General features: G+C 40.0%; 1 protein-coding gene across 8 annotated transcripts in view; it reads left to right on the top strand.

The window, feature by feature from the left end:
* The window catches only part of LOC144679511 (protein MTSS 1-like), a 176,365-nt gene that overhangs the window by 140,624 nt on the left and 15,841 nt on the right, over positions 1-19,900 (top strand). For 3 of the 8 annotated variants that reach the window (XM_078539954.1, XM_078539952.1, XM_078539960.1), the window contains 5 exons: positions 9,613-9,720; positions 10,032-10,129; positions 11,900-12,110; positions 17,612-17,731; positions 18,737-18,931. In XM_078539954.1, coding sequence (XP_078396080.1) covers positions 9,613-9,720; positions 10,032-10,129; positions 11,900-12,110; positions 17,612-17,731; positions 18,737-18,931 — 732 coding nt within the window. The remainder of the gene's footprint in view (positions 1-9,612; positions 9,721-10,031; positions 10,130-11,899; positions 12,111-17,611; positions 17,732-18,736; positions 18,932-19,900) is intronic. The other 5 variants (XM_078539955.1, XM_078539956.1, XM_078539957.1 and 2 more) reach the window with 5 other exon arrangements.

Here is a 19,900-nt window from a genome sequence, read left to right as displayed (position 1 = left end):
ATTGCTCCAATTTCATATATTGATGCATGATGCCACCAGGTTATGAGAGAACACAAAGCTAATCCAGCCTTGAAGGTTTGTGTTATAAGGAAAGATTGGAGGTACTTGGGCTAAAGTTGTACTTTTCAACCTTGAAAGAAGGCATCTGAAGGATAAACTTGGAGGTATGCAATGGTACAAAAAATGGAAAATTTATGTTAATTGCAAGAATAAGACAAAGGGATGGTTTCAAGCTAGTAAAATGCAAATTCAGGATTGATATCTGGAAACTCTTCACCCTGAAGAGTTATCAATACATGGCACCTACACTTCCAGATAGAGTCCTAAAAGCAAACGCCCAGAAATCAGTTAAGAAACAATTGGATTCTGTTATGTGGTGACTTTTGAGTCCTTCTGGATGAATGAGCTAAGTTGAGGTGAATGGCTTTGCTTATTTAAAATTATCTGAGAGATGTGGAGTGTACCATTTCCCAGTTAAATGTAAAATCAAACCAAATATCCTTTCATATCAAATCATTTGGAACAGCGGCACTAGAGCTTCTGTAGTTTAAGCATGAGACTGCAGTTCTTCAGCATCCATTATGACACCCACATATGACATAAATATTAAAACCGCTCAAACACATTATACCTACCATACATCAAAAATCTAATCTTGATAACTTGCCCTAGGCTTCACTTCATGGTTTATTTTCATCTGACTCCCTTGTTCTTTCCCCCTGGTAACATGTGGGTCAGGTGCTATTCGTTTAATTTGCTGTGCCCGTTTAATTTGCTTTGCCCACTTAATTTCCATGAGCTCTTGCTTCGTAAGTTGCTGTTAACAGATGATTGAAATGGCACAGTTTCCACTACAAGGCAACGGGGCAGAGTGAGCTGAGCAAACAACTGCATATTTCCTTGACCAATCAGAATGAAGAATTGTGAATGAACAGTGATGAGCCTAAACCAAGAAGCGCAAGTTGGAATAGTGAAATCAATATCAAATCAAATACAGAACGAGAAGTTAGAGAGGAAAAGAAAGGTTGGGTTGAGAGAGGAAAAAAAAGAGACAAAGAAAAAATAAGCTAAATTTTAAGTTTAAAAAACATTTTTTAATCTCTAACAACAATTAGGTAAAGTAGTGGGACTCCACGATTGTCAAAGTTCAATTTCAATGCCAGACAGGTTGTTTAACAGTAATAATATTTGTCTCACCATTAAAAAGGGTACTTAGACTGAAATAGGCAAACCCTAACTTTTTGTGGTGATTTTAGTCCATATCTATGGCCCAAGTACAGGAACTTTGTCAAATGTTGAATACATTTGAACAGGGAGCCAGACAGTAAAATGCCATTTCCATGCAACTTACAGCAGAGTAGCATATTACAGACAGTAAGTTCCGTATTTTGTATGTTTAACTGTGCATCTGTACTATCTAAAGTCGCTGTTCGATTTACGCATAAATAATAGTGCTCTTAGCCTCACTTTTTTTAACAGTAAATTGTAATCCATTCTCTTCTCTCAAAAAAAGGACCTCTGCTGCAACCGAAGTGCACCCTTCACTGTATCAATTTGATAGTTCTTCATTTTGCACATCATTGGCCTCAATGAGACTGCCAGTTTTTCCGCCGTGTGTTTGTCCTGGAAATTGGATTGGGATTGTCCAAAAATATTTTGTGTTGGAGCTTTAGTTAACAGGAGAATTTCATCTCATCAATCTGAACTGGTTTTGATGCTGGGCTCCGGAGGTCAAGCACTAGTACCAAACCCACTGCAATCATTCATTTATATAAAGAAAAAATTATTAATTTTAATGTACTTAATTCCCATTTTTTATTAACAAGTCTATATTAGTCAAGTGTGGGGTTAGTAGCTATCACTTTGGGAGCTTCCACTGGCAGTCCACATAGACAACATGCATATCTATCATGCTAGTGATCTCTGCAAAAAAGTAAAATATATTATTCAGACATGTTAAACTCTTCACAAATCCATGCTGACTCTCTTTGAGTAGCTCATACTTGTCGAAGAGTCCAACATTCTTGTCTCTGATGGACTTCAGTAGTTTTCCCATAACTGATGTTAAATTGAAGGGTCTGTTGTCACCTGGTTTCTCCACCCCTCCCCCTCTCATGATGGACTGATATTTGCAATCTCCCAATCTATAAGTACAATTCCTGAATGTCGAGAGATTTGGAAAATTATGACTAATGCACCTGCAATTTCTTTTAGCTTTTTTTAAACACTCTGGACTGGAAACCATCAGGTCTAGGAGATGTGTCCATCTTAAGACCTATTATTTCCTCCATTACTTTTTTAAAAATTAAATTGTATACGCCCAGTTCAAATTCTACAAGCAGCACTCGGCCTCATCCGTCTTATTCTGGAAGTATACGTATGAGCTGAATAACGGGAGAGATGAAAGCAGCTATTCTTGATATCAAAGTAGCATTCATCAAGTATGGTTCCTAGTAAAACTGCAATTACTGGGGGGAGTTAAAGGGAAAACCCTCCATGACTGGAGTAATGCCTGGAGCAAAGGATGTTGATGGTAATTGTCGAAAGGTGATCATTACAGCTTCAGGATCTTTCGACGGGAATTCTTCAGGAAAGTATTTTTGATCCAACTGTCTTTATTTGCTTCATCAATGAAATCTTCTAATTTCTGTGGGGATGTTCGCTGAAGATTCCAGTGTTCAGCTCTGTTTTTAGCTCCTCCAATAGCCGCTTTCCCTTTGTTATCAAAGATGACTCTGCATAGAGTCATCTCTTGTGCATTCTAACGTGACTGTCGAGTCCAATTGCAGACCTGCATAGCTTTCCCGGGACGGGCAGGGATGAATTGTCTAATTTTGTTGCTGGGACTGCACAGTCTTCCTAGCTTGCCTTATGTCATTAGCTGCCTTCATTCTTTACCGTTCGAAGGAAATAATGCCACTACTGAAGATTGCTGCCCAGGTAGTTCTCTCTCGGCATTTTTCTCCCAGTCTGTGGTGGACATGCCACATGTCCTGGGGTTTACCTTCAAGAATTCCTTGAACCTTAATCTTGGCCCACCTCACAGGTGTCCATGTTTAAGTTGTGAATATATGACCGCCTTGAGGATTTTGTCATCAGTGATACGTCCTGCATGTTCACTCCACCTGAGCTGGGTTCTGATGATATGTGCTTCAATTCCAGATATTTCTGCTTTTTGAAGTACCTTGGTGTTGGGCATTTTGTCCTCCTATTTGATGCCCATGATATTCCAAATGCATTTCAGTTGGGGCCTGTCGAACTACCTACCTGAGGTTGGTGGTTGTGGCTGGTGGAGTATCTGTTTTCCTTAAGATGATGGTTAGCCCATAGTCATCAGCTGCTTTTGAGAAACAGACCATGATCCTTTGAAGACCATGCTCACAGTGTGACAGAAAGGCACAATCATCAGCAAATGGCAATTCCCATATCACCATCTCTGATACCTTAGTTGAGGATGTTATGATATGGCAGTTGGTATTTACCAGGCTGACCAAATCGCAAAGGAAACTTGGCCAGGCTATCACAACCATTTTGCAATTTGTATTTATTATGAGAAGGTATGTTCACTGAAGTCAGGAGCAAAGAGTCCACTACCACCTTTGGAGATTTTAAAGATTAAATTAAAACATTATTAACAAAAGAAAAGAAAACTTAAACACATGAGATTACAGTTGTACAGCTAAACTTAATCTTATAACAGTTCCTAAAAGATTTCTACTTAGATTCTTAATCAATAAAACATACAGGAATATTAGCACAAGCACCCACTCTTGCTGTAAGGGAGGTGTTTCACAGCTCTTCTCTCCTCCTCACTCAACAATAGACTTCCAAGGTTTTTAACAAAACCTTGCTCTCTGGAACAAGCAAACACCTATCTGGGGTGGCTAGAGGCTGCTTTTTCACACAGTCCACCTTCACGATCTCACATGGCCACTCCCCATTTGGCTTTACATCTTTCTTTAAATATATTTTCTCCTTTTGATCTGTAAATCCCATTGTTTCACCCTTTCTTTGCAAGTTACTTTTCCCAGAATGTAAAAATCCTTCATGTCATTATGGCCAGTAAGTTCGGGAAAAATAAACTTAAGAACTTGGCCTTATCTATTTTGCCAGTTGTAAAACATCTTATCCTGTCCCTTTTGAATTCAAACAACCTCTCAACTTATCTACAAATGCAAATATTAGCTCTAACCTATTTACCTATCTTTCTTAGCTCATCATGTCCATTTCAAAATGCGTGTTTTACACTTAACCCCTATGATGTTTCAAACCGTGTAGTCTGACCATCTTTAGTTTAATTAAATTAGTCACATACACATACAGCCCACACAAGCCTGCTTTAAAGTATCCCACAGTAATATTAGGAAAAAATAATATTTCCTTTACAAAGATTTCAGTCATCTCAGGTTGAAGAGATTGCCATCTGCTCTGAATTGGATGTGTATTTCATCAACATTTCCATTAAATGCAGCAGGAAGCATGGCAGCAAAGAATACACTGAAGAGTACAGGGGCTGTGCCAAACCCCTGCTCCACATCAACAACAAAAACAGAATTACCTGCTCCACATCGCTTGTTATGTCAAAGGGATCAGTGTATTTACCACAGTCAGTGATTCTGGTCATCATTCCATCATGAAACTGCTATACCAGTTTTACAACTCTATAAGCATATCCAAGTTTGGCTAAGACTTTCCACATGGCTTCTCTCTATTTACTGTGTCAAAGGGCTTTGTCAGGTCAACAATGTCACAATAGAGTCCCATCTGTTGTTCACAGCATTTCTCTTGTATTTGTTGAAGGGTGAAGATAATGTTGTATGTGCCTCTGTTTTTCTTGAACCCGTTTGACTTTCTGACAATACACATTCCACTATGTGGCTTACCATCGGTTGAGTAGAACTTTTGCTAAAACCTCACTGACTATCACAAGCAGCAAATTTCCTGTGTAGTTGTCACACAGATTTTTGTCCTTTTCCTTTGTGCAAGTGAACAATCATGGCATCCTTGAACTCCTGAAGAGTGGTTTGCTGATCCCACATTCTGTAATATAACTGTGAGTTTGATGGCTAGCTGGGGTTCCTCCAGATTTGTCAATTTCTTCTAGGATCCCATCTGAGCCTGGAGCTTTCTTTGAGATAAATATAGGAACTTAGGAGTAGGAGTAGGCCATTCAGCCCTTAGAGCTTGCTCTGCCATACGAAAAGATCATGGCTGATCTGGGTGTGGTCTCAACTCCACTTTACAGTCTGCTCCCTATATCCATTGACTCCCTTGTCTATCAAGAATCTATCTAATTCAGCCTTCAATAAATTCAATGACCCAGCCTCCACAGCTTTCTGGGGAAGGGAATTCTACATACGAACCGACCCTCTTAGAGAAAAGAATTTCCCCTCATCTCCATTTTAAAAGGGGGACCTCTTATTCTTAAACTGAGTCGCCTAGTTCTAGCCTCCCCCACAAGATAAACCATCCTCCCTGTATCCACCCTATCAAGTCCCCTCAGGATCTTATATCAATAAGACCACCTCTCATCCTTCCAAACTTCACTGGGTATAGGCACAACCTATTCAACCTTTCTTCATAAGTATAGCCCTTCATCCCAGGAATGAGTTGAGTGAACCTTCTCTGAACTGCTTCTAACACAATTCTATCCTTTTTCAAGTAAGGGGACCAGAACTGTACACAGTACTCCAGATGTGGTCTCATCAAGGTCTTGTACAGCTGCAGTAAAACTTTGCTACTTTTATATTCCATTCCCCTTGCAATAAACACAATATTCCATTTGCCTTCCTTATCACTTGCAGTACCTGCATACTAACTTTTTGTGATTCATGTACCAGGGCACCCAGATTCCTCTGTACCACTGATCTCTCATCATTTAAATGGTGTACTGCTTTTCTGTTTTTCCTGCCAATGTAGACAAGTTCACATTTTCCCACATTATATTCTGTCTGCCGAATTTTTGCCCACTCATTTAACCCATCTATATCCCTTTGCAGACTCTCTACCTCCTCTTGACAACTTACTTTCCACCTATCTTGATATCATTGACAAATTTAGCGACCACTCATTCAGTCCCTACATTCAAGTCATCGATATAGATTGTAAACAGTTGAGGCCCTGGCACTGATTCCTGTGGCACTCTACTTGTTACATCTTGCCAACCCAAAAATAACCCATTTGTACCTACTCTGTTTCCTGTAAGCTAATCAATCTTCTGTCCATGCTAATATGTTACCTCCTACACTATGTGCTCTTATCTTGTGCAGTAACCTTTGATATGTAGGGCTCTACTGATTTTGTCAACTTCCACAACAAAGGGTTTGCTGTCCAGGGTTTTACATTTGGGCCAGCCTGGAAGCTTGACTATAGCTGCCCCATTTACAGTGGACGGATGGTTAAGCACACCCCTAGTGCTCAGCCTACTGCTCTTTGATAACTGTCCTGTCTGTCAGGAGAGATTCCCTGTCAGCACTGAGAACAGGTGAGTGGTCACTTGAGGGAGGACCTTGCACAGTCTTCAGGGTTTTATAAAAACCCCTCATGTCATACTGATCAGCATAGACTTGAAGCTCTCTGGCTTGTTTGACCCACCATGTGTCTTGCACCCTTTTGCTTTCGCTCTCCTGGAGTGATTTCTTAGCAGATGTATCTTCGTTTCCAGTCATGCTGCATATGCTGCATGTATCTGTATCAGTTCCTTCATTTTATCATTTCCAGTGAACCTATCTTGCTGGTTTCTTTTCTGTGTACCCATCATTGGCGGTTTCCTTAAGTATTAATTTGAAGGTGTTCCTTTAATTAATTTGACCATGTTACTTAAACATCATCACTTGGATTTTCTTCGGAGGACAGCTGTTCCTCACGTCTGAACCTGTCAGTTTCTGCAAATCTAACTTTTTTGGGGGTCTCGTGCATGTTGACCACCTTTTTAGTGAGGCATTGAATTTAATCTTGGTGCGTGGCATCTGGTGGTTTGTAGAGCACTCCACTCCCCTCATAACACTGGTGATCATAACATCTTTTATGTGGCTCTGTTGATGATAAAGTCAGTCTGATGTCAGTGTTTGGACCTTGGGTGCATCCCAGTGTTTTTGTAATCTGCCTGCTGTCTAAAGGTGGTGTTGGTAAATGACATATTCCAGCAGGTGCCAGGACTCAGGAGAAGCATGCCATCGCTGTTGCATTTCCCACATGCTGATTCTCTAGGACACCATCTCCAGCCTGTTAATCAGCACTTACCCTTGCATTGTGATGAGCTTGTCCTTTTTTGGAGTATTTGCAATACCTCTGTCCATGTCCTGCTAGAATTTGTCTGTTACATTTTCAGGACTACTCATTGTTGGATTGTGTGCCCTGATGATTGCTACGTACTTCATGAGAGAAAGGCTCAGAATCATGGGACAATCATTTATGCCCCTAGGGAGAGTATCCAAACTTTTTGCAATGTCAGACTTGATATAAATATGACACCTGCAATCGGCCTCTCACTCCTTGGCTTGATTATCCAGAAGAATGGGTAGTCTGCTGATAGCTCTGTTAACTGGTCCTCCTCTGTTTGGTGCTAAAAGCAGCAATGTCCATATTGTTTCACGGTACCTCCTTGCCAACCAGAGCAAGGAGGTCAGGAACTGTTGTCTTCATCCAGTAGAGTTCATACATTTCAAGAAGCTAAATAGAGTTCCTGTTTCTTCTTTTTGTCTCACCTACAATATACTGTAGTATGTAGGAGAACACTAAAGGAGTGCATTTCAGGATATAACGGGAAGGAGTCAATGAAGTATACACACAAGAAACACCTGTGTGTACGTTGATTACAATGGAAATGGATTGTGCTCGGCCAGCTCCACACTCTTTGTCTTGCACATCTATTCCCAGTGGTTTGACAAGTCAAGATAACTGGAGCTGTGGTTGATTGCAGTGGATGATCTGTAGTACCTTCTGCGCCCATGCGATGAACTGTATGAACAGCAGTCCACACAACTGTGCTCTGATGCTTTCGGTACCAGTAAAGGAATACCATTTCCTCTGCTTTATCTGTCAATGCAGTTTTCTTTGTGCACTTGGAAAAAGGGTTGGTGGAGATGGACACCAGCCCATATCCTACCCTCACTTTGTTTGGCCTGCGAATCAACAGTTATCGGAGTGTGGCCGCTGCCTTGCAAAAGTAGCTACGTGGAGCCATAGGTGAGCTGGGTGGCCTAGGACCAGGTGCAGTTATCCATCCAGCTGTGAAGTAGCATGCGGCTGACTCCTGTAAAACAGACACCTCTGACATGCACCCCTTCAATAATGAAACAGCCATTACCAGCTACAGCAGGAGTGGATAGCATCCATGCTTGGGCAGGCAACATGTGCACAGGTAGTAAATATCTTGAAGACAAATCCCAGCCATCTTCCACCAACCTTCAGTAGCATCCCAATTATAGTAGAATCCTCGCCATCAACATACAGGGGGCGAGGCGCAGAGTGGTAGCGTCACTGTTGACTAGAAGCTTAACGGGACCAGCCATATTAACTAGACCAGAGAAGAGGCTGGATAGTTTGCGATGAGTAGCTCACTACCTGAACCCTCAAAGCATCTCTGTCATCCACAGAACATAAATCAGGAATGTCATAGATTACTCACCACTTGCGTGGTTGGGTGCATCCACAGTAATGCTCGAGGTTCAATAACATTCAGGACAGGACAAACTGATTTGATCCATGCCCCTACCCCAATGGGCTCGAGTTCCACATGTTCAATCTTTACGGCATAATTTGATGCAGTATGTAGCTTCTACGGGAAGCACTGCAGAGATTTATCAAGGTTATTTTGACAAAACTGTTAAAAGATGTCTGGATATGCATCTCGAGCGCTGTAACCTGCAGGGTTGTGGACCAAATGCTGGAAAGTGGGATTAGGCTGGGTGGCAAGTTTTTTGGCTGGCGCGGATGAGGAGGCCAAGTGCCTGTTTCTGTGCCGTAAACTTTATATGATTCTATAATACTTCACTCCCCTTCAACATCTATCACTAAGGAGGGCGGGGGCTGTGATGATGTTTGAATTCCATTGCCTCCAGATTCGCCTCCATGTCGTACACCATCCTGATTTGGACATTCATCATCCAACCTTTACTATTGCTAGATCAATGTCCAACCTTTACTATTGCTAGATCAATATTCCTCAAATTCCTTGCTGAACATCATTCTGGGAGCACCATTGTCACAAGGACTGCAGTGGTTCAAGCAGAAAGCAACCTTAACAGGTAAACATGGAGAATGCAATTAAACCTAGCATTGTCCACACACTGAGGGAAAAAAATAAAATAAAGAATAAAAGATTACTGTAAAGTTGACTTTGCTAAATTGTGGCTAATCATGAAATTAACCTATTATTCCATGACCGATTTATGCAAGCATTAACATTAGTGAACAGCATATTAACCATATGAGGGCATTATCTTCTAAAGAAGTCATATTTAGGAAGTACTGAAATGTGAATTGTTGATGATAGATAGTGTTCAGTGATTCAGACTAGTTTTGGCATACTAGACAATGTCATCACCTTTTGAAGTGACCCTATATAAATTTTGTTTTTTTTTTAATAAGTAAGTACTATATCTCTCTTAGGAGGAAGAAATGTCAATGCTGGGAGAAGTAACCCATCTGCAGACTATTGCAGATGACCTGACTAACCTGACGATGGATCCTCACAAACTGCCGACAGCCAGTGAACAGGTCAGTGAGTCAAGAGCCCATGAAATTCTGGAGATTTTTCCTTGAAGTTCATCATTGTAATTGTGCTTTTATAAAATGTATTTTGAGAAGTCATGACTTGAGTGATTTACATATATTCAGGAGCTTCATGTGTCAGTAACAAATAATGATCATTCTGTGTATTTTGTCAGTGTGTGGCAATGTTGCAATGAAAAGGGTCAAATTGCAAGTTTGCTACCTACATTGTAAAATGTATAAACTATGATTTATCTAACATGTAATTTTTGAAGCACGTTTTTCTTATGTTGTCAATTACATAATTTTTGTTCCAGGTGATTATTGACCTGAAGGGCTCTGATTATAACTGGACATACCAAACCCCTCCATCTTCTCCAAGCACCACTATGTCCAGGAAGTCCAGTGTCTGCAGGTATGTGAATGTACAGACTATGACTAGTTGTACCTGTGCAGTATGATTTTACAGTGCAGATTAAGAGATTGTGTCAAAATTTGTGCCTGACTTGTGCCACATTGCAGTCAATTGTGTACATGCATTTTGCCCACAAGTTTGGCTTGTTTTCTCTGTGAAAGAGAGGCATGTCTCCTGTTTAAATGTAAAAGAGGTGTATTGGTATTTTTAATAACTGTAGCATTTCAAGAGCAATTTGTATGTTTAAAAATATTGAAGTGTATAGAAAAACATTTGCAGCTGCTGGTTAGAATTTGATTAGACATCTCCATCGCAGATTAGATTTATTTTTATATAGCTGCCTACCATGCCTGTGGCAGCTCTCTGAAAGCTATCCACTTGGTAGTATTTCTTTACCCATTCACTATTAAATATTTATTTCTCACTTGTATGAAAAGCCAATTGAACTATGTTATCACGGGATTTCATGATAAACAACTGTACAGGAGTAACATCCTGCCTTGTACATTGCTGTTAGACATTTTGCTAACCTTGATTAACATTCCAAATGAAGTTTCATCTCACGTTATCTCAGGCCCTGAATTTCACGTGGAACATGACAATTATTCATTCTTGTGAACCATTTAATTAAGGGTGTAAACAACCTCAAGCCACCTTCATGAGGTTCAAATACTGAACATTCTGCTTAGGATCCATTAGAATTCTTCATTTACTGCATGTTTCCTTTGGAGGAGATTTAAATTATATTTAACTTTCTAAAAGCCAGGGAATTCATTTCAGTCCTATGTGCAATGTCTCGGAATCCGAAACTGTATAAATCCAGAGAATGTTTGTTGGCTTTTTGAGCTGTGATATCAACTCACTGTAACTGGATTTCCCTTACCCCACCCAGTAAGAGTAATTGTAAAATGTGTTTCAAAATGTGTTTAAACTGCATAGGACGGTTAGCAATGGCTTTGGTGGGCCCCTGATCTCAATTTGAGATTTATAGTGAAGCTAGCAAAATGAGGTTTAGCGAGTTTGAATATGTGTAAGCGTTTTACAGAAAGTGCTTTGTCATTTTGTTTGTTCCCAGTCAACCTTCACTTGACCTATCGAATACTGAAATATCCCATTGCAGCTTTTAAATTATAATTTTTTTATCTCATAATATCCAAAATATGTTTTGTTTTTAAATATAATGTAATAAAATAAGTGGATTGTAAGACTGAAGAATATTTGAAAATTAAGCTAAAATAATAATTTTGTTTTTTGATGCAAAGGGCCAAACACCAACGTATTTTATGATTGCAGAAAAATAAATGTTTCCCAATGTGATAGTGTACCTTCCTGTCCTGTGTCTGACTGATTCTGTTGATCACTGTTGGAAAAAGCTCCCATTCTTTGTGACGTATAGTAGCTGTTGGCATGCTGTGTTTGCATTCATGTCATAAATATTCTTATTTTTGCTCCAAACTAGAAGAAAGTTTGCAAGGTCTATTGCTGTCTTTAGTTCATTGGATGGACACATTGCTAATTAAAAAATAATGTGGTAACATTGTCAAAGAAATACTGTTGTAGGCTGAAGGAATCAGCTAGCATGCCAGGTATAATGAATGCCCAACAATTTGCTTTTTCTTTCTGCACCAGTGGCACAATTCCTATTTATTTTACTTCCTTGATGTGTTTTTGTGGCTTAACAGTGAATGGCTGTTGCTTCTGATATGTGGAGCCTGAGTGTTTAATTGTACATGGTCTTCCCCTTCCTGCCCTCCCTTTTGTCTCTCTTAGCAGTCTGAACAGCGTTAACAGTAGTGACTCCAGATCCAGTGGATCCCACTCTCACTCACCCACTTCACACTATCGCTACCGCAGCTCCAACCAGCCCCAACAGGTTCCAATGAGGCTGTCCAGTGTGTCATCCCATGACTCTGGCTTCATGTCCCAGGATGCATTCCAGTCAAAGTCCCCTTCCCCAATGCCACCAGAAGGAACCAATCAGGTACGTGAAATTGTATAGAATGTCAACTCCCTGAGCTATGCAGTTTTTGAATATTAAAAATCTAGCATTACAGGCTATATTAATGTAATACTGTGAACCCAATGAATCGTTTGAGGGCTACAATTGCATTCTCAACCAGGATGAAATATAATATATTTCAGACGAATATTTTTAAAAAACTATACATTTCTCAAACTTTAAAATATGGTTAACAATGGAAAACTTGAAGAAATTTAGCAAGGCTAGATAAAATTGGTTGTAGTTTAAAATCTGCAAATTTCTCTGCATTCAAATGATTAAAGATTGCTCCCACTTGCAGTGCAAGGAGGGTATCCAGTTGTCGTGGTCCATGAAGGTACCAATGACATAGGCAGAACAAGGCAAGAGGTTCTACATAGTCAGTATGAGAAGCTAGGTACCAAATTAAGAAGCAGGGCCTCCATAGGTAATCAACTCTGGATTATTACCTGAGCCATGTGCAAATTGACACAGGGGAAATAAGATTAGAGAGATTAATGTGTGGCTCAAAGACTGGTGTGGGAGAAGTGGATTCCAGTTCATTGCACACTAGCACCAGTACTGGGGAAAATGGGGGCTGCACTGATGGGACAGTCTACACCAGAACCGTGCTGGGGCCTGTGTTCTTGCAAATGGCATAACCAGGGAAGTAGAGAGGGCTTCAAACTAAATAATGGGGGGGGTGAGGAATCAAGCTTAGGTTGATGTAACAAATCAAGGGGTAGATTCAAGGCAGGAGGCCACACTAGTAACATGGAAAATGAGGATCATGGAATAGCAGGAACGGACAGAGAGATTAAAAACTAAGAATACACCAATAGTGAAGACTAGATGTTACAAAGATATCAAAAAGACAAAACTAAAGGCTCTGTATCTGAATGCACGAAGCAATCATAACAAGTAAATGAATTGATGGAGCACATTGAAATAAATAAATGTGACCTGATAGCGAATACAGAGATGTGGCTACAGGATGACAAGGATTGGGTCCTGAATATTGAGGGGTATATGATCAAGAAGAATAGGAAGCTAGGTAAAGGTGGAGGGGTAGCACTGTTGATTAAGGATGGCATTGGTGCAACAGTTAGAAATGACCTTGGTTCAGGAGATCAGGATGTAGAATTGGTTTGGGTGGAGATGAGGAATAGTAGAGGAAAGAAGTCACTAGTGGAAATGGTCTACAGGCCCCCTAACAGTAAGCACGATGTAGGACAAAGTATACAAGAAGAAATATTGGGTGTGTGTGATAAAGGGATAGTACTAATGATGGATGATTTTAATCTATATATAAACTGGAAAAATCAGATTGACAGTAGTAGCCAGAATGAGGAGTTCATAGAATTCTTTTGAGAGAGTTTTTTCAGAGCAGCACATTCTGGAACCAGCCAGAGAGCAGGTTATGTTAGACTTGGTATTGTGTAATGTGACAGGATTAATTAATGACCTCAGAGTGAAGGCATGCCAAGGTAGCAGTGGCCACAATATGATTGAATTTTTACATCCAGTTTGAAAGGGAGAAGAGTCTAAGACTAGTACTTTAAACTTAAATAAGGGCAGCTATGTAGGCATGAAAGCTGAGCTAGCTGAAGTGAACTGGGAGACTATGAAAGGGGATAGATCAATAGAGAAGCAATGGCAGACATTTAAGGGGATATTTCAGAATACTCAGGCCTGAATTTTTCAGTCGGGTGGGCTCAGCGGGAGCGGGCGGGGGCGATCACGGAGCCGACTGCCGCCCGCGATCGGCTCCACGCCACCATTTTACGCAGGCGAGCCAATTAAGGCCTGCCCAGTGTAAGACACGAGCGATAGAGCACTACCTGTGTGGGCGGGGGGAGGAGGGAGAATTAGGGCCAGCGCTTTTCCACACATGCACACGAAAGAGCACTTCAATCTCCCTGAGGCATGGAGCCTCAGGAAGATTGAAGCGCTTTTTGAAAAAAATAAATAAATGGATTAAAAATTTATTTAAACACATCCCCTCATGAGATGGGACATGTTTTTAGATTTGAGAAATTTTTTATTTAATTAATAAAAGCTTTAGGAAACCTCATTCTGCTTGTGGGTGAGGTTTCTTAAAAAAATGTAAAGGCCGCTTGGCCTTTTCGCCTACCCGCCAACCGTAAAGTTGGACGGGCAGCATAACAATTACATTAATTAATTAATTCGTTAATGGCCTTAATAGGCCTGTCAGTTACCAGTGGGCGCGCGCCGACTCTAGTGCGTGCCTGCCAAACGAAACCTCGCGAGACAGCGCGATGATGTCGGGACATGTGTCCAGCATCATCATATGTCATTTTACGTGCCAGCGTGTCGGGCCTGCCCCCGCACACCGACTGAAAAATTCAGCCCTCAGAATAAGAATATTCCTATCTATAAAGAAAAATTCTAAGGGGAGGACCCATGATCCGTGGTTAAACTAAAGAAGTTAAGGAAAGCATCAAACTTAAGGAAAGCGCGTATAGCTGTGCAAAGATGAACGACAGGCCAGATGATTTGTCAGAATATAAAGAACGGCACAATGACTAAAAGGTTAATCAGGAGAAAGAAATTAGAGTATGAGTGGAAGCTAGCTAATGTAAAAATGGATAACAAGAGCTTCTACAGAAATTTAAAGAAGAAAAGAGTAAGTAGAGTGAGTGTTGGCCCTCTAGAGAGTGAGAATGGGGAAGAATGAAAAAGCACAGTATTACTTAAATGGAAAACGGCTTCAGAATTCCGAGGTGCAGAGGGATCTAGGTGTTCTAGTGCGTGAGTCACAACAAGTTAGTATGCAGTTACAGCAAGTAATTAAGAAGGCTAATGGAATGCTATCCTTTATTACGAGAGGAACTGAACGTAAAGCCAGGATGTTATGCTTCAGTTATACAGGGCATTGGTGCGGCCACATCTCGAATTTTGTGTGCAGTTTTGGTCTCCTTATTTAAGGAAGGATGTAAATGTGTTGGATGCAGTTCAGAGGAGGTTTACTAGATTGATACCTGGAATGAGCAGGTTGTTTTATGAGGGAAGGTTAGACAGACTGGGCTTGTTTCCACTGGAGTTTAGAAGAGTGAGGGGTAACTTGATAGAAGTCTATAAGGTCCTGAATGGTATTGACAAGGTGGGCGTGGAAAGGATGTTTCCTCTTGTGGGTGAATCCAGAATAAGGGGGCACTGTTTTAAAATTAGGGGTTGCCCTTTTAGGACAGAGATGAGGAGAAATTTTTTATGAGGTTTGTGTGACTTTGGAACTCTCTGCCTCAGAAGGTGGTGGAGGCAGGATCATTGAGTATTTTTGAGGAGGTAGACAGATTCTTGTTAGCCAAGGGAATCAGAGGTTATTGGGGATAGATGGGAATGTGGAATCAACACAAATGGATCAGCCATGATCTTATCAAATGATGAAGCAGGCTCGAGGGCCCGAATGGCCTACTTCTGCTCCTATTTTGCATGTTCGTATTGTCTTATGCTTACTAGTGTTATAAAAATAGATGTTTTTAAAGTATGTCAGAAAAAGAAAGGAGTGGTGTCATATGAACTCTGCAAGTTTTCATGAACATGCATGTGAATGTTGCTGTTTGTTCCTTTAAAATTATTAGTGGTAGTTAAGTAGCAAGACCAACTAGGGCAGTCTAAGAAAAATAGAACTGTTAATGATCTCAGTTGTAAATGTTACTTATGTAAGCTTGTTAAAAGCTCAACAGTCAAATTCTAGGAAGAAAATTGACTGCTCCTATTATTATCATCCCATTCTTATGTCTTGTTACTTTCTGCAGTATAGATCTTGAACCATTGTCAATAACTCTGCTTCTAAACATTATTTGGTGTAAGCATATGCCCATAAGTTCCCAGTTCATTAATTTAGCTGATGTACTATTCAGCTGTTTCACCCATTCATAGCACTTCTCCACATAATCTTCTAGGTATTAAATGCCATTCAAGTTGTTACAAATTTTAACTAATTGACTTGCAACGGTTCAATGATGGCATAGGATTTAGCCTTCATATAAACTCCAAAATTAACACTCATCTGTTTTAAGATATTTATCTTTATTTTAAAAGCTAGAAACTCATGTTACAATAAGATCATGTCTGTTGTAATACTCTGCTTTAGAATTTAATTGTCATAGTCATAAGCATTGGTATGGTTATATTACGCCTTTCACAACCTCAGGACATTCCAAAGCACATGAAGGACAATGAAGTGTTCAGTGTTGTAATGCGGAAAACACAGCAGCCAATTGGTAACATGCTATACAGTTGTCACTAAAATTATGGCATAGTGGGCATTGCCATCCAATGTGAAGTTCTTGTTTTCCTTTTACTATTTTTTTTTGTTTTGTTTCCTTTAATTGTGTCTCATATTTTCAGTGATGTTTATACTGGTGCCAGAGTGTACTCAGACTTAGTAAGATTGAATTTAAAACAAAAAAAATGCTGGAAATATTCAGCAAGTCCAGCAGTATCTTTGAAGGGAGAAATTGAGTTAACATTTCAGGTTGATGACCTTCCATCAGAGCTGGGTTAAGTTGGAAATGTAACAGGCTTTAAGCAGTGAAAGTGGGAGGGCAGGAAGAAAATAAGAGAGTGTCTGTGATAGGTTGGAAGACAGGAGAGATAAAATAGCAAACAAGTTGGTGGTGCAGGGCCAAAGAGTGGTGATGGGACAGGTAAAGAAACAAAAGATGTCTAGAGGACGTGTGAATGGCAGAATGAAGAAGATCTTCCATCTGAAAGCAAAAATAAAGGAAAACGAGAGTAAAACCGAAACCTGTAAAGAAAAAGGAGACTAAATAGGGCACAGATTACAGTCTGAAATTATTGAACTCAGTATTGAGTCCAGAAGACTGTAGAGTGCCTAATCACAAGATGAGGTGCCGTTCTTCAAGCTTACGTTGAGCTTCATTGGAACACTACAAGATACCAAGGAGAGGGAGGTCAGCCAGACAGCAAGGTGGAGAATTAAAAAGACAGGTGACCAGCAGCTCGGGGTCACTGAACGAATACCTTTGCGAGAGTGAAACTACAGTACAATCACTAATTTATAGTGGGGCTTCTTTTTGCATGATGATTACTATTCTTTATTTTGTAGTGTAACATTGCTTGTTTCTCAGTTTGTATGCAGTCATTGGTTTAAGTGGGAGTAGAAATAGAGATGCTAAGTATAATCACCACATTAATTATGCTGATTGCTAACTATTACAAGCATAGCACTTTTTCTCATTAACCAGGCTCGCTGATCTAATTGCCTTGTTAATTAGAAACCAGATTCCTCAACAAAATTGAATTGTTGTGTTCTGTACATTAGCATGGTTGAACTTTCTTGTCTTTGTTTCCTTGCAATTATTTGATGGAGTTAATTGTTGTTGAAAGTGTTTTGTGGCAAGTTGGCCCTAATATAGTGCTTTTCTTCCCTGCTTTTATTTTTCCTCTTCCTTTTCTTCCCTCCCCACCTCTTCCTCTCGCCTCTTTCCCCCATTCACCATATTGGTGTGCTGCAGAATTCGTCAAGCTCTGCCTCCTCTGAAGCATCTGAAACCTGCCAATCAGTGAGTGAGTGCAGTTCACCCACTTCCGTAAGCTCGGGTTCTACCATGGGAGCATGGGCATCAACAGAAAAGGTGATAAATCTTACATGTTCTGTCAATGTCCCGTGTGTGAATCTACAAAATGAGGAGCCAGGAAATATTTCTATTATTAGTATTCCAGGCGGTTTCATATTTTTTAATCTGTTAATTCCCATCAAGTTTGTTTCTGGATTATTAATGCAGAATTAATTGTGCATAAAATTGAAGTGTTCTGAAATCACACACTGCTAAGGGCTCAGTTAAATAAAGCCCTTACTGGTGTGGTATTGAACCATATAGACGTAGATTAGATCCATTAGTTGGGATTATGCTGGGGATACAGCTAAATATCTTAATGCCATTGATCGAGGGAGGTGTGTGTATGTGTGCGTGGGTAGGTAGGGATGCCCAGCTAGATTGGGATCAGTCGTTGTTGTAATTTTTTTCCTCTTCAAATAAATTGCTGGCACTTACTGTCTGAACTCTCTCTTGAATATATGTTTGGTTGAGGTACTAGAGGACCATCAGCTTCTGAGCAAGCGTACCCCAACAAAGGACTAGTGTTTTCAGGAGAGGATGGGAGGAAGAGCTGAATTTAAAAAAAAAACACCAGCTGCTAACTTTGTAATCTTGTAAACCTGAACTAAAGAGGGGTACATTTGCATCTTTAACTTAATGATGGAAAGCTGTCGGTGTGAATGGATCCTGTACTGTAAAAGAATACCTGAGCACAATACCTTTAGCAGAGTTATGGGAAAATACTAAAATGCCCCAATTTGTGATATTTGTAGTTATTTGATGGTCTTGAATTTTCTTAATAAAAATGCTTATATTTCTGAGTTACTTTTGCTTTAAATTGAATGCTTACTTGAAGTACAAGAATAATCCCTGTGAGCTTGTTTTGGGCTGGATGTTTGTAATAATTTGTGAAGATTGTTCCCAATTCATTGATACTTCTTCCATTGACTTTGTATTTTGGTTATTGTGACATTCTTCATAATCATTTTTATTCCATTTTGTGTATTTTTGTTTTGTTTTGCTTTTTCTGTTTATTTGCAGTTGACAAATGGGTTTGATCACTTCAGTTCATCTAGTGAACCATACCTTGCCTCAGTTGGTACACGTTTTCTCCCACATTTTCAGCCCTCTTCCCGACCCTGTTCCAGACCTTGTTCAGCCGCTCTCCCAGTTTATCCTCATTATTATACCATTGGGCCTGGCATGTTTCCATCATCCAAAGTTCCTAGCTGGAAGGTTTGTGCTCCTCTTGTCTTTTTTTTGAAGTAACTTTTGAAAATATGTTTCCTACAACAGCTTTCTCATGTTTCTAAAAATGTAATGACAATTTGTAATGACCTATGACAATTTGTATTTTTTCCAAAATAAAGTGGAGATAAATCAGTAAAGATAAATGGCAGTATTTAGAATTAATTTATATTGCTGCTTGCATAACAGCTTGTTCAATTAGTAAAGCCATGATGATATCGCATTGTGATGACTCATGCATGCACACCGCACCAAACTCTTGCATTTCTATCATGCCTAATCAGGTCCGCAAGATGCTGCTTCACATAGGATTAGGCCATTCGGCCCCTCAAGCATGATCTGCCATTCAGTAAGATCGTGGTTGTCTGATTCTGGTCTCAACTCCACTTTCCTGTTTTCCTGCCATAACCCTTGACTCCATTGTCTATCAAAAATCTATCTAACTCACTCCAGTGCTTTCTGGGAAGAGAATTCCATACACTCTCAATCATCTTAGGAAAAAGATTCTCCTCTTCTACATCTTAAAAGGGAGACCTCTTATTCATAAACTGTGTCCCCTAGTTTTCGTCTGCCTCACACCCTCCCTGTATCCATCCTGTCAAGGCCCCTTAGGATCTTGTATTTAAATAGGATCACCTCTCATTCTTCTAAAGCCTAACATATAGGTACAGGCCCAACTTGTTCAACCTTTCTTCATAAGATAAGCCGTTCATCCCAGGAATGAGTCGAGTGAACCTTCTCTTAACTTCTAACTTCTTTCAAATAAGGAAATTAAAAATGTACACAGTTCTCCAGATGTGGTTTCACCAAGGCCCTGTACAGGTGCAGTAAAACTTCCCTACTTTTACATTCCACTCCCCTTGCAATAAACAGAACATTCCATTTTCCTTCCTAATCACTTGCTAAACCTGCATACTAACTTTTTGTGATTTCATCCACCAGGACAGCCAGATCTCT

Source organism: Cetorhinus maximus, chromosome 4 (genome assembly GCF_964194155.1).
Source record: "Cetorhinus maximus chromosome 4, sCetMax3.hap1.1, whole genome shotgun sequence".
In the NCBI taxonomy this organism is placed as follows: Eukaryota; Metazoa; Chordata; class Chondrichthyes; order Lamniformes; family Cetorhinidae; genus Cetorhinus; species Cetorhinus maximus.
The sequence above is the reverse complement of the archived record's forward strand: the minus strand, read 5'-3'. Positions and strand labels throughout refer to the sequence as shown.